This window comes from Myotis myotis, unplaced genomic scaffold (genome assembly GCF_014108235.1).
Source record: "Myotis myotis isolate mMyoMyo1 unplaced genomic scaffold, mMyoMyo1.p scaffold_m19_p_3, whole genome shotgun sequence".
In the NCBI taxonomy this organism is placed as follows: domain Eukaryota; kingdom Metazoa; phylum Chordata; class Mammalia; order Chiroptera; family Vespertilionidae; genus Myotis; species Myotis myotis.
Window position 1 is genome coordinate 72,308,717 of NW_023416335.1, and position 12,490 is coordinate 72,321,206.

At 34.8% G+C, this 12,490-nt stretch overlaps 1 protein-coding gene across 2 annotated transcripts in view; it reads left to right on the top strand.

The window, feature by feature from the left end:
* The window catches only part of DIAPH3 (diaphanous related formin 3), a 558,347-nt gene that overhangs the window by 158,536 nt on the left and 387,321 nt on the right, over positions 1–12,490 (top strand). For both annotated transcript variants that reach the window (XM_036299517.1, XM_036299518.1), the window contains 2 exons: positions 6,372–6,508; positions 8,658–8,763. In XM_036299517.1, the coding sequence (XP_036155410.1) occupies positions 6,372–6,508; positions 8,658–8,763 (243 nt within the window). The remainder of the gene's footprint in view (positions 1–6,371; positions 6,509–8,657; positions 8,764–12,490) is intronic.

Here is a 12,490-nt window from a genome sequence, read left to right on the forward strand (position 1 = left end):
CTAGAATTCTTAAGAATTAGAGTTATGTGATAAAGAATTTACACGTAAGTAATGTGTTGATTTAATGTGCTGTTTAGTACACACTGGAAAAAGTACAGAATTGTTTGAAAATCAGCTATCACCCAGCAGAAAAACTTGGGTATGAATGGACCTTCTTCTGGCACTTAATTCCTCATGTGTAGATTCATTTTCTCTCCTTTCTTTCCTCCCTCCCTCCTTCCCTTTCTATCCTTTTTGTTCTTCCCTTTTCTTCTCACCCATTCCCCTACTCCCTCTACTCTCTCTCTCTCTTTTAATTTTCAGAACTGTAGCATTAATCAGTTTTGAAATCATGTATGATTATTAAATGTGGTCTACAGTAATATTTATTACCAAAAAATCAATTTGGAAAGACTTAATTTTTATAGTTTATGGATCTACCTCCACAATGCAAGTAACAAAAGCAGATATACAGGTCCCAGAAATGGAGCAGTGATGCTTAATACAAATACTATTCAGACGAAGAGTAATATGACAGGTCTATAGAGTTTGCGTATTTAAAGTGAATAAATTAGAAGAAAAAAACACTTTAAGCTCTTTACTGAAGTTAGGATTTCTGAACTGTGTTCCATTTACACCATGTATGTCAAAATCAAAGGCTAACACAGGCCAAATAAATAAGGTTTAAGTTTATGTGGGCCGCAAAAAAACCCAAAACTTTCAATTTTTATAGAAAAATAGGTTTATTTTGATAGACACATGCTGAATACAAAGGGCTGAAATAAATGAATAATCGTTAACATAAAATAATAGAACATTTTAATAAAAATTAATATTTTTTTTCTTGAACATTAACTTACCAGACACTGAAAAACACAAATAAACCTGTTTTTCCTGTTCTCTGAAAGTGAAATATTTCCTGTTGCACACACCAAACAAGTCAGTACAAGACTAATGACGTGGCAATCGGCTGCTAAAATATTTGCTGCTAGTATTAGTGGAGAGAAATGCTGCGCCTGCGTGTAAGGCACATCAGGGAAATGAATGCAACACGATTATAGTAATCAGTCATTAGCAAACATTGTAGTTCATTATTAATAATTATGTAAAACAGGATATTGTAAAAATTAAGTTATGAAATTTTTATTCAGATGTTTCTTACATACTGTTATATTTGCTGGGCTGCAAAAATACTCCTGGTGGGCCGTGAGTTTGACATGCTTGATTTACACGGTTAATTGAAGAAATTTCTCTATCCCATGCCATATCTTTAGCTCCAGTATCTAAACACATTTTTACCTCAGGATGTGTAAATAATGATAGTGGTTTCAGTAGCTGGAGAGGAGATTGTACTTATGGTGGTATGATGATTTGTGGTTTATAGCAAAACTCTTTATATTTCTGATTAATTTTATTTTTAATATTTTGCCTTATTCTCATGTTTAGAATAAACCTTTAGAGGACTTTACACCTAAGTATTAACATTTAAATTATTAACATTTATTTTATATACTTTTTCCTAAATGTAGCAAATATTTATGTTTTCTAATTATTTTATTTTACTGAATTATTTATGTATTTTTTGGCATTTCTGAAGCTAAGTTTTCTATTTTAACCAATGAAATATTTTCCTCCTCTCTTCCCCCTTATAATAAGATTTTCAAGGGACATAGCAATCACAAGTCTTTTTTTTTGTTCTGTGAGAAGTAGTTTTTAAATATTTTGTAAAATATGTTGTAAGAATAAATGAATAAAAGAATCAGAAACAGCAGGGAGAGGGCTTTTCCCAGTGTGAGCACATAGTAGTTCTTTACGGGCTCCTTTTAAAGTGAAAATATAGAAATTGAAGATTTCACTAGTACTGGAAAGTCTGAGAGTAGAGAAAATCCAGAAACCTTTTTTTAAACCAGAGGGGTAGGTACATCATAATTTGAATTTGAGAAGTGTATCATGCTTAAAGTGAGATGGCGTATTGAAGACAGTATTTCTACTTGATGTGAGAATGAATTAGAGAAGAATTAAAGTTTGCATTTATGTTCTAGTGAATATAATGTAACTTCTTAAAATAACATTGTGTTGCTTAGAGTTTGTATATGTGGAGCTGAAATATATTGCTATTTGTATTTATTGATAGCACTTGTGCTAATAAGAATGAAAAGTTAAGTTACTGACACTTAGAATTAGTATTATATATACTGTCTAAAATTTTTGATAAAGGTTTTTATTTTTTCCCAAGACCTGTTGGTAATTTTCCCTGTACCTCACTGAGCAGGCTTTGTAAGAGGTCCCTGAATGATGATCATTGTATTTTTTAGGAGGCAAAAATGTGGTACCTTATTTTGTACTAGTAATTGTGTATATAATAAGCAAATTTGATAATATCATATGAAAGTGAATTTTTTATAACACTAAATTGGACTAACATATATATATATATTTAATATTTTTATTGATTTCAGAGAGGAAAGGAGAGGGAGAGAGATATATAAACATAAATGATGAGAGAGAACTATTGATTGGCTTCCTTCTGCACGCCCCCTACTGGGGATCTAGCCCACAACCCGGACATGTGCCCTTGACCGAAATCTAATCCAGTATCCTTCAGTCTGCAGTACAGTGCTCTATCCACTGAGCCAAACCAGTGAGGGCATGGACTAACTAATATTTTTAAATGGAAAAAGATTGTGAATATTAGGAAGAAAATAAAAGTTCGGATGAAAAGTTAATTTATTTAAATTAAAAGGTAATAAGAAGAGGGACTTCCTTCTGGTCAGTTAAATTTTGGTGTGTGGCTTTGAGTTGTACGCCCCTAGCAAGGGTGCTTAACTCCTGAAGCCAGCCCCACTCCTCACAATGTCTGTGCCACTGGGATTAACTCACTGGTGTGTGGGTGGGGAGGGGTAGGGGAGTTGTTCTGCACCAGTATACATGTAGTGTTGGGCATCCTGTACAAGAGGTATTGACCTTCCCCTACCTAAACTTCTTCGTTGGCCTGAGATTCCATCTATTAGGTAATAATAGGCCTCGTGTAGAATGCAAATGGAACCTGTTAGAACCCATGGATTTTCATATAATCCAGAGTGGGTCTTTGACATTCAGTGGAGAGACATCCTTAGATCATCCACAATTTGTCACCACCTCTCTGACCTTATAATAATCTTCATTTAATGCAGTTTCCATGCCAGCACTGGTGAGTTGACTATTTCTCTCACAGACTAGAGTCAACATTTTTTGTTTTCCTTTGCTTAGTGTTTTAAGTAATTGAATGAGAGTAATTTTACACAAGGGGGCAGTAATTCTATCTTTAGTTCTAGATACTGAATAGTTATAATCTGGCCTCATTCCAGACTTAAAGTGATAACTACAGATTTTTACTTTAGCAAAAATCAGAGAATAGCGCCTGTGATGGAGCTTTGGGCATCACAGGATAGTGATTACAACTATGAGATCAGAGAACACTCCTACCCTTCTATGTGATGGTTTAGGGCTTGACAGTGAAGGTAGGTAGTATAACTTGGAAGGAATCAGTATGAAAATTCTTTGTTTGGTTGGGGGAGCCACAGGATTATCTTTCCAGAAGGACAGGCACTGGCTAAGTATAACCAGGTGGGGGGGAAATGAGGGGGAAATGCCGGTCACAAGCTTTTCTCAATCCTTAGGCTTCTTAGGACAGAACCAGTCCCATGGTTCTTGGTAATCCTTGACTGATTGACTTTTTGAATTGGATCTAAGTGTTACTTTATAAGCCTCTGACAGTTTTCTGGAATGATTATCAAGGCATATTATGTAGTCTCTGGCCCTATGCCTGCCTTTTTATTCTTTTCTTATAGGTATGAAACAGACATGGCATCACAAAAGTGAGCATTTCCTGACCATTCTAGTTATTTCTGAAAACTTCTCTTTATCATCAACAAGGCAGAGAAGTCTTCTTAAAAAATATACTTTTATTGATTTTAGAAAGAGAAGAAGGGTAAGGGATAGAGAGATAGAAACATCAATGAGAGATAAACATTGATTGGCTGCCTCCTGCACGCCCCTTATCAGGGATTGAGCCCCAAACCCAGGCATGTGCCCTCACTGGCAGTTGAACTAGTGACCTCTTGGTTCATGGGTTGACTCTTTCCAACTGAGCCACAATGGCCGGGCAAGACTGAAAAGTCTTTCCCAAAATCATATCCTGGTGCTTTTGATCCTTTTGTTTGTCCTTCCTCCTTTGTACCTGTGTTCCCTAAATAGTAGTGTAAGGCAAATGCAGTATTTTAGCATAGGGTGAAGGTTTCTTTATATAAATGACATTTACAGTAGGAAAGTTATAACTGAAGTTTCATAACACTCAAAACATTTGGTCTAAGCTTGTTATAGATTCAACCTTGATATTTATATCTAGTACTAATTTTGAGTGTGAGCCATAGTTCATAGGTTTATAATTGGGATTAGGCCCTTTTTAATTCTTAGGAGTAACTAATCAACCAATTTCTTACTCTTTAGAGCAGTGGTTCTCAACCTTCCTAATGCTGCGACCCTTTAATACAGTTCCTCATGTTGTGGTGACCCCCAATTTCATTGTTACAAATTGAACATAATTAAAGCATAGTGATTAATCACAAAAACAATATGTAATTATATATGTGTTTTCCGATGGTCTTAGGCGACCCCTGTGAAAGGGTAGTTCGACCCCCAAAGGGTCGCAACCCACAGGTTGAGAACCATTGCTTTAGAGGCTCCTCTGGGATGCATGGTAGATAAATAGCATTGTTTTATTGATTCTCTTCATTCTTTTTTTTTTTTTTTTTAAATATATTTTATTGATTTTTTACAGAGAGAAAGGGAGAGAGATAGAAAGTTAGAAACATTGATGAGAGAGAAACATCGATCAGCTGCCTCCTGCACATCCCCCACTGGGGAAGTGCCCGCAACCCAGGTACATGCCCTTGACCGGAATCAAACCTGGGACCTTTCAGTCCGCAGGCCGACGCTCTATCCACTGAGCCAAACCGGTTTCGGCTGATTCTCTTCATTCTTTATGGTTTAATATTTTTCTTCCATAGATTGTAAAAGGGCCTTAAAAGATATATACATCATTAAGTCAAAACATTAAGTCATTAACATAACTTCTTATCTTCTAATTGGATTTGACATCTTGGCAGTAGCAATCAAACTTTATCCTTATCCCAAATCATCCCATTTTTATAATGTGTTTACAACTACAGTGTTTTTCTGATGATACAATATTATTTCGATCAGAATACATATGTTCCTTATGGCAGTTTCTATATGGTATGTGCCCACATCATCCTTCAGCTTTTGCCTGTTTATGAACTAGGGGCTACTCTCTGGGCCTACACCAGTGGTCGGCAAACTCATTAGTCAACAGAGCCAAATATCAATAGTACAACGATTGAAATTCTTTTGAGAGCCAAATTTTTAAAACTTAAACTATATAGGTAGGTACATTGTTATTAACTTAATTAGGGTACGCCTGCGCCGTGTCTCCTGTTGCCCGACTGACCGACACCCCCCACTTCTTCTAACGCCACTTCTTCAAAATAGACTCGCCCAGGCCAAAAACCGATTTCTGTGCATGGGCCATGAAGTTTCAATTGCACTGTATGTGCACGCCCACAGGTGGTATTTTGTGGAAGAGCCACACTCAAGGGGCCAAAGAGCCACATGTGGCTCGCGAGCTGTGGTTTGCTGACCACTTGCCTACACTGTATAATGTGGTTGCTATATGTATGTGGCTAGTCTGAGCTGAGATGTGTTATAAGTGGAAAATGTATACTAGACTTTGATTACTCAGGGAGAAAAAAGTAAAATGTCTCATCAGGGAATGTTTTATTTTGATTTTATGTTGAAATGATAACATTTTGGATATATTGAAATAGTTCTATTAAAACTAGTTTGATTATTTGCTTGTAAATTTTACATTACACATGCAGTTCACAGTATATTTCTCTGGGCCATTGTGCATGTATTTGTGGTCATATATCGCTTACTGATCTTCCATCTCATGAAGGATTCTTATGGCCTTAGTATCTACTTCTGTATCTGACTCTTCATTATGTGTCTCTGTTGGGAAGTCTCAGCATTTTAGTATGCTTCTCTCTTTTTCTAGTGGTCACTTATCTATGTTAATAATTATCAATCATTGTTGTTATAAAATCACCTTTGAGTGGTTTTCTGGATTTGGTTGATTCTCATAGTTCTTGATGTAAAGTGTGTATTTCTATGAATTCTTTTAGGATGTTATACATTATTTAGTGTATACATTCTTTACTAAGTATAAAAATATATTATCTTATAAACATTTTTTAATAACTACTTTTTCTTCAGAACACTATTTTATGAAACTGACTGTTAACATTTAACCTCTTATTTCCACAATGTTCTAGTATGGTTTAGAAAGAATTATGAGTGAAGAGCGGAGTCTGTCTTTACTGGCCAGGGCCATCGATCCCCAGCAGCCCAGTGTGATGACAGACGTGGTGAAGCTCCTCTCCGCAGTGTGCATCGTGGGGGAGGAGAGCATGTGAGTCTTCTCAGCTCATTTTTCTTCTCATGTAATGATTTAATACAATGGGAGTTACTTAATGTTTTCATTATCGATTGTGTTTTAGTCTAGAATTTAAAGAAATGAAGTATACTTAAGCAACTGATTTAGATTCATATAGACTGAAAAACTGACGACTTCATCTTATTTATTTTAAAATGGTGTGAACTCAAACCCTAAATAAAAATCTAAATGAAGACTTTGAAAAATATACTAATGAGTTCTGCTTTGTATGTGATTTTTTTCCAGATAGAATTAATTCAAAGTGTAGGTCATGTATATTCCCTTGTAAAAGCAAATATAGTATTTGAAAGTCTGTATGTAAGGCAGATTTAGAAAGTTATATAAAGAAGTGTATTTTACTTGTTGAGGATATTGTATTTTAGTAGCTTTTGCCCATAAAATATATGCTAAAGTTTTTAAATACATTCTTCACAGGAGGGGTGGGAGTAGGGAGGAAGGGTCAGTGGGAAGAAAAAGGGGGACAACTATAATACTTTCAACAATAAAGATAAATTAAAAAAATACATTATTCACATCTTAGGGCTGTAACTAAAAGACCACCACATACATATTAAAAGATAATTATTAAAGATGAACTATTTTTATAAAGAAGATTGGCAGTTCTTATTACAAGGAAGCATTTAAAAATGTTTGAATTTTTTTTTTAAAAAAGAGTTAAGCTATAAAAACCAAACAACCAAAAGAACAAGCAAATAGCCCTCTCATATTTGGGTAGGCAGAGCCCTGTGAGTGGCATCTCCTGCACACATTTGAACATTGTCCTTGTGATCCTGCTGTGACTGGTGACTGTTGAACCACTCAATTTGGACCTAGTTGGAGAGTCCACAGATAGCACTCAGCCCTGCCCCTCTGCCCCATATGCAACTATAGAGAGTGCCAATGGATGAGACTGTCTACTGCAGTCCCTGCATGCAAAGTCAGGCGTACAGCCTCAACACTTTCCATTTTCCATTTCCCATTTCAAAAAAGGCCATACTAATTTTGGTGTAGGAACCTAAGAGCAAACTTAATGGTTATTTATTTTATTATTTATTTATTTATTTAATGTGGTGACATTGGTTAATAAAATTATGTAGGTTTCAGGGGTACAATTCTATAATGCGTCATTCGTACATTGTACTGTATGTTTACCACCCCAATTCAAGTTTCCTTCCAGACTGAATTTAATGTTGACATGTAAGGTACTTCCTGTGCTCCCTGTCTCCCTTCTTGTCCCTCCTCTTCTTTCTGCATCTTCCTCCTTCCTATGCTTCCCTCCTTCCTCTGTCCTTCTCTCACACTTTCTTTTTCTTCTCTTTCCTTTCTCTTTTCCTTTATCCCTTACTTCTTCCCTTTTCTCTTCGTTTCCTCTCCTTTTTCTTTTTTTATCCTTCGTTTTCTCTCATATTCTCCTTCCTCTTTTCCTAGCTCCATATTATTTTTATCTTTTTTTATTTCAGAATAGGACTCAAAATGATGTAAATAACTCTTAGGACTACATGTCTATGTCCACAAACTATGAAACTGTGACTTTCTACAGTATGCCAGGTCCTATTAGCACAGCTATTTTTTAAAGGAGGAGCAAGTATATGTCTTGCAGCACTTATTTTTTATATTTGACTATTATTTCTTACCACTGTATATTTTTGGCTACCAGACCTTCAGTTATTATATTTGAGAGGAAGTAGAGTGTAGTGGTTAAAAGCACTTATATGGTGTTTACTATATAGACTACTATATCGTTTTAGATCTTTGCATAACCATTTAGTGGATGTGAGACAAATTGCTTAACCTTTTCAGCCTCTGTAGAATTATATACATTAAAATGAGTTGTTATTTGTAAACTGGTTCAAAAGTGCCTGATGTATAGTAAGCACTATATAAATGCTTGATGAATAAACATCATCATAGGATTATTATGAGGAATAAATGGATCAAAATAACATGCTTAGAGCTTGATACATGCTATTTAAATTGCTGATACATACTGAGTAAGCCATTTAAAAAATGTTATTTACTGCCTGGAAGTAGTGACTTCAGAGTTTGTTAAATTAAGCAATTAAGCTATGGCATTTGGGTTATTTGTTGCTTGCAATTTAATTAGTAAATCCAAAATTTCCAATAGCCTTGAAGATGTTTTAGAAGCTTTAACGTCAGCTGGAGAAGAAAGAAGAATCGACAGGTTTTCTTCTATTGTGGAAGGTCTTCGGCATAATTCAGTTCAACTGCAAGTAGGTTTCATGTGTATCATACACATTTATTTGGAACTGTTTTCTGACTTTTGTATTGAACACTATAATATGAAATCTTGCATGCCATATACTGTTTTATAGCATTTTTAAGAAGTGTATAGAATTTCAATTCTATATCATAATTTTTCTTACAGATGCAACTTGGTATACATCTGCAGTTATTTCCATAGGTTACTTTCCTAGAAGTTGACTTACTAGGTTTCTCTGTAAACTATATAATTATAGTCCCACAAATTGTTTATTCTATGTTAGTCTCATAAGTTTATTATTATAATTTTGAAGAGATTTTTGCAATTTCTCATTATGGCTCCTCATTGTATTAGTTTTTTATTTCTGAAAAGTTGAGAGTTAACGTGAGTAATAATTTGGTGCAATGTATACTTACTTAGATTTCCAAAATTATTTAAGTGCTCCCCAAAAGTCAATTTAGAATTAAACATTATAGTATCCAAGTTGCATGCTAATATTCATTTAATTTCTCGTTAAGCAAAGAAAAGTGATCAGTTTTTATACCTGTAATTATTGTTATAATCATTGCTAATCAAGTGTGAGTATATTTAAGGCAATATTGATAAAAAATATTTATGGCAAAAAATCAGAATATGTTAGGAACTGTAAAATTAAGTTTATTATGACATTTTTGATGATGGTATTTGCGCTGATGACATTTCTGATGGCAGTGCTTTTGAAGAATCCTGTTGTGATTTGTTTCTTTGAGCATTAGGCAGGCATGGAGATGTGCTGTGGTCCCTGTTGCAGAGGTCCAGTTAATGGGGCCTCTGGGAAAGGGCCCCTCTTACTTACCTGGGCTAATTGGAGGGCCTATAAGTGAGGATCTGGGATGTGTCATCCACCTCGGACACAGGCCCTGCTCTCTCATTTGCCTGGTGTGTGAGGGGCTTTTAATTGATACATCATTACTCTCTTTTCCCTTGTTTTCGTTTTTTTTTTTTGTTTTTTTTTTTACCTGTCCCCATGTTTCCTCTTCACCACAAGTCTAATGCATAAACCAAAAGAAACTTCATAAGGAAAAACTAAAGGATTACTTTATGTGAACTTTCCTCCAGTACTCATTTTTTTTTTCCATATATAATATTTGTGCAAATATCAATGGAATATTAGATTAATATTGGTTATTTATGCACTACATTAGAGATCATGTCTAATTTAAAAAATCTCATTTGTGAAATGTAATTCTCACATGTAAACTTTATATACTTTTTGCATCTAGTCACACACAGTATAGAAATGGGAGATGTAGTGTATTGAGATCAAAGGAATAGACTTCTGAGTCAGGCAAGCTTGAATTTTAAGTCCCAGCTCTTCACATCCTAGCTGTGTGACTCTGGTTCACTTCCTAAGCCTCTTTTATAGCTCAGCTTTCTCAGTTGTAAGATGGAGATAACATTAATACCTAGTTCATTGTTGATGCAAGGATTACATAGGATAATGTATTTAAAATGCTTAGTGCAGTGCTCGGTTCTTTTGCAGAATTGTTGAGTTAAAAGCCAGCTTTAGAGAGTAATTTTGTTAAATTAAACAAAGTCAGTGGAGAGTGGAGATTGAAAGTGATCTTCATTTTTTTTTTCTTCAGGAAAATTACCAATGTTGATATTAAAATTGGTATTTAACTATACAACCCAGTAATTACACTCTTGAATATTTATCCCACATTTATGAAAATTTACATTTTCACAAAAAGCTGTACACAAATTTTTGTGGCATCTGATTTGTCATAGCCCCAAACTGGAAATAACCCAGATGTCCTTGAACAGGTGATTGGTTAAACAATGGTGCAGTCATTCCATAGAATACTACTCAGAAACAAAAAGGAGTGAACCATTGATATATCCAATTTGCATGATCTCCAAAGAATTACCCTGATTGAAAAATGCCAATTCTAAAAGTTTACACAGTCTGTGATTCCTTTTATATGACATTTTTCAAATAACTAAGTTATAGAGATGGAGACAGTTTAGTAGCTGCCAAAGGTTTGGGATGGGGTCTGAGAAAGTGTTGAGTGTGACCACAGGTAAGTAGCAGGAAGGAGTCTTGTGTCATTGAAACAGTTGTGTGTCTTGATTGTGATAATGGTTATATAAATGTACCCATGCGATAAAATTTCATAGAACTGCACATAAGCATAAAGCTGGTATAATCTGAATAAGCTCTGTGGATTGTACCAATTTCAACTTCCTGGTTTTGATATCCTATATAATAGAGTGTAGTATGCAAATTGTCCTCTCCACTGAGAGTTGTCCAGGAGTTTGACCAATGGGCGGGGCCAGCTGGGGGAAGGGAGGGAGGCCCCAATAGTGGCAGGTGACCAGGGGAAAGGGAAGGAGTACCTGGCTGGCAGCTGGCAGCTGCTAGGGACCCTACCAGTGCATGAATTTTGTGCACTGGGCCTCTAGTTGTACTATAATACAGATGTTACCAAGACTTGAAGAAATTTAAAATAAATAATTTGTCTAAAGACTTGATATGGTTTTGAAGTGATTTCTTTTTTTAAATAGCCTTATTCAGATGAAATTCACATTATATAATTTACCCACTACAATTTAGTGTTTTTATGTTTATTCGCAGAGTTGTGCAACCTTCATCACAATTTTAGGCCATTTTCATCATCCCCAAAAGAAACTCCTCATCCCTTACCCACCATCCTGCATTACCTCTGTTCTCCCAATCATTAATATACTATCTCTATAGATTTTCATATTCTGGACATGTGGTATAAATGAAATCATACAATTTCTGGTCCTTTGTGACTGGCTTCATGTTCATAACATGTATCAGAATTTCATTTTTTTATTGCAAATAATATTTTATTGTGTAGATGTGTACTGCATTTTGTTTTTCATTTGTCACTTGGTGGACATTTGAGTTGTTTCTACTTTTTAGCTATTATGAAAAATGCAGCTACGGATAGGTGTGGAGAAAATTTTTTTAATAACTGCTTATTTGCCATATTTAGTGTAAGGGGATAAGGGTGGAGAGGAGTAGGATTAGTTGTAATTATATTTTCTTTTATGGTTAGAAGTGTTCTTATTGCTTTGATGCCCTGTAAACATTAAAATAAATTTCTTGATATTGTACTTAAAGTTTAATTTTCATTGAGAAATGAAAGGTCATTGTAGCATCACTTAAATTCATTTCTTTCTCAAATTTTGGATAAGTTCAGGTTAAATTTGCATGCTCTTGATTAAGAATATAGACAGTGGAAAACAATAGTTATTTCTTACCATTTGGTTGTGGGGTTTACTCTCTCATTGAGGTTTCTCATTATTTTGAAGCCTAATGTGTGGAATAGCCCTATAGGAGGTGGCAAGCTTAAGTTAAAAGAGGTCCCATTTTCTAGATAGCTAACTTGGGGAGGCAGGAGTGAGTAGATTCTGTTTTCTAGGATTGCTGATTGTGCTCTATTATGTTTAAAATGATGAAGCAGCACTTTAGTAATATCTAAAAATAATTTCTGTTTTGGTACTTCTAAATTTTCTACAATATAAAGTATATTTTAAAATTAGCCTGGTTATCAGTTTTCCCATAAAGCTATTTCTCTGAGTACCCATTTTACTTTATTAGGTCTATAATTTTCATTTATTAAAATGTACTGGTTTGAATGATATTAGCAGATTACCAAATTAAAATGAAAAGTTGTTTGTCACTGAATGAAATAGAGCCCAATTGTTTGCTTTTAAATTGGAGG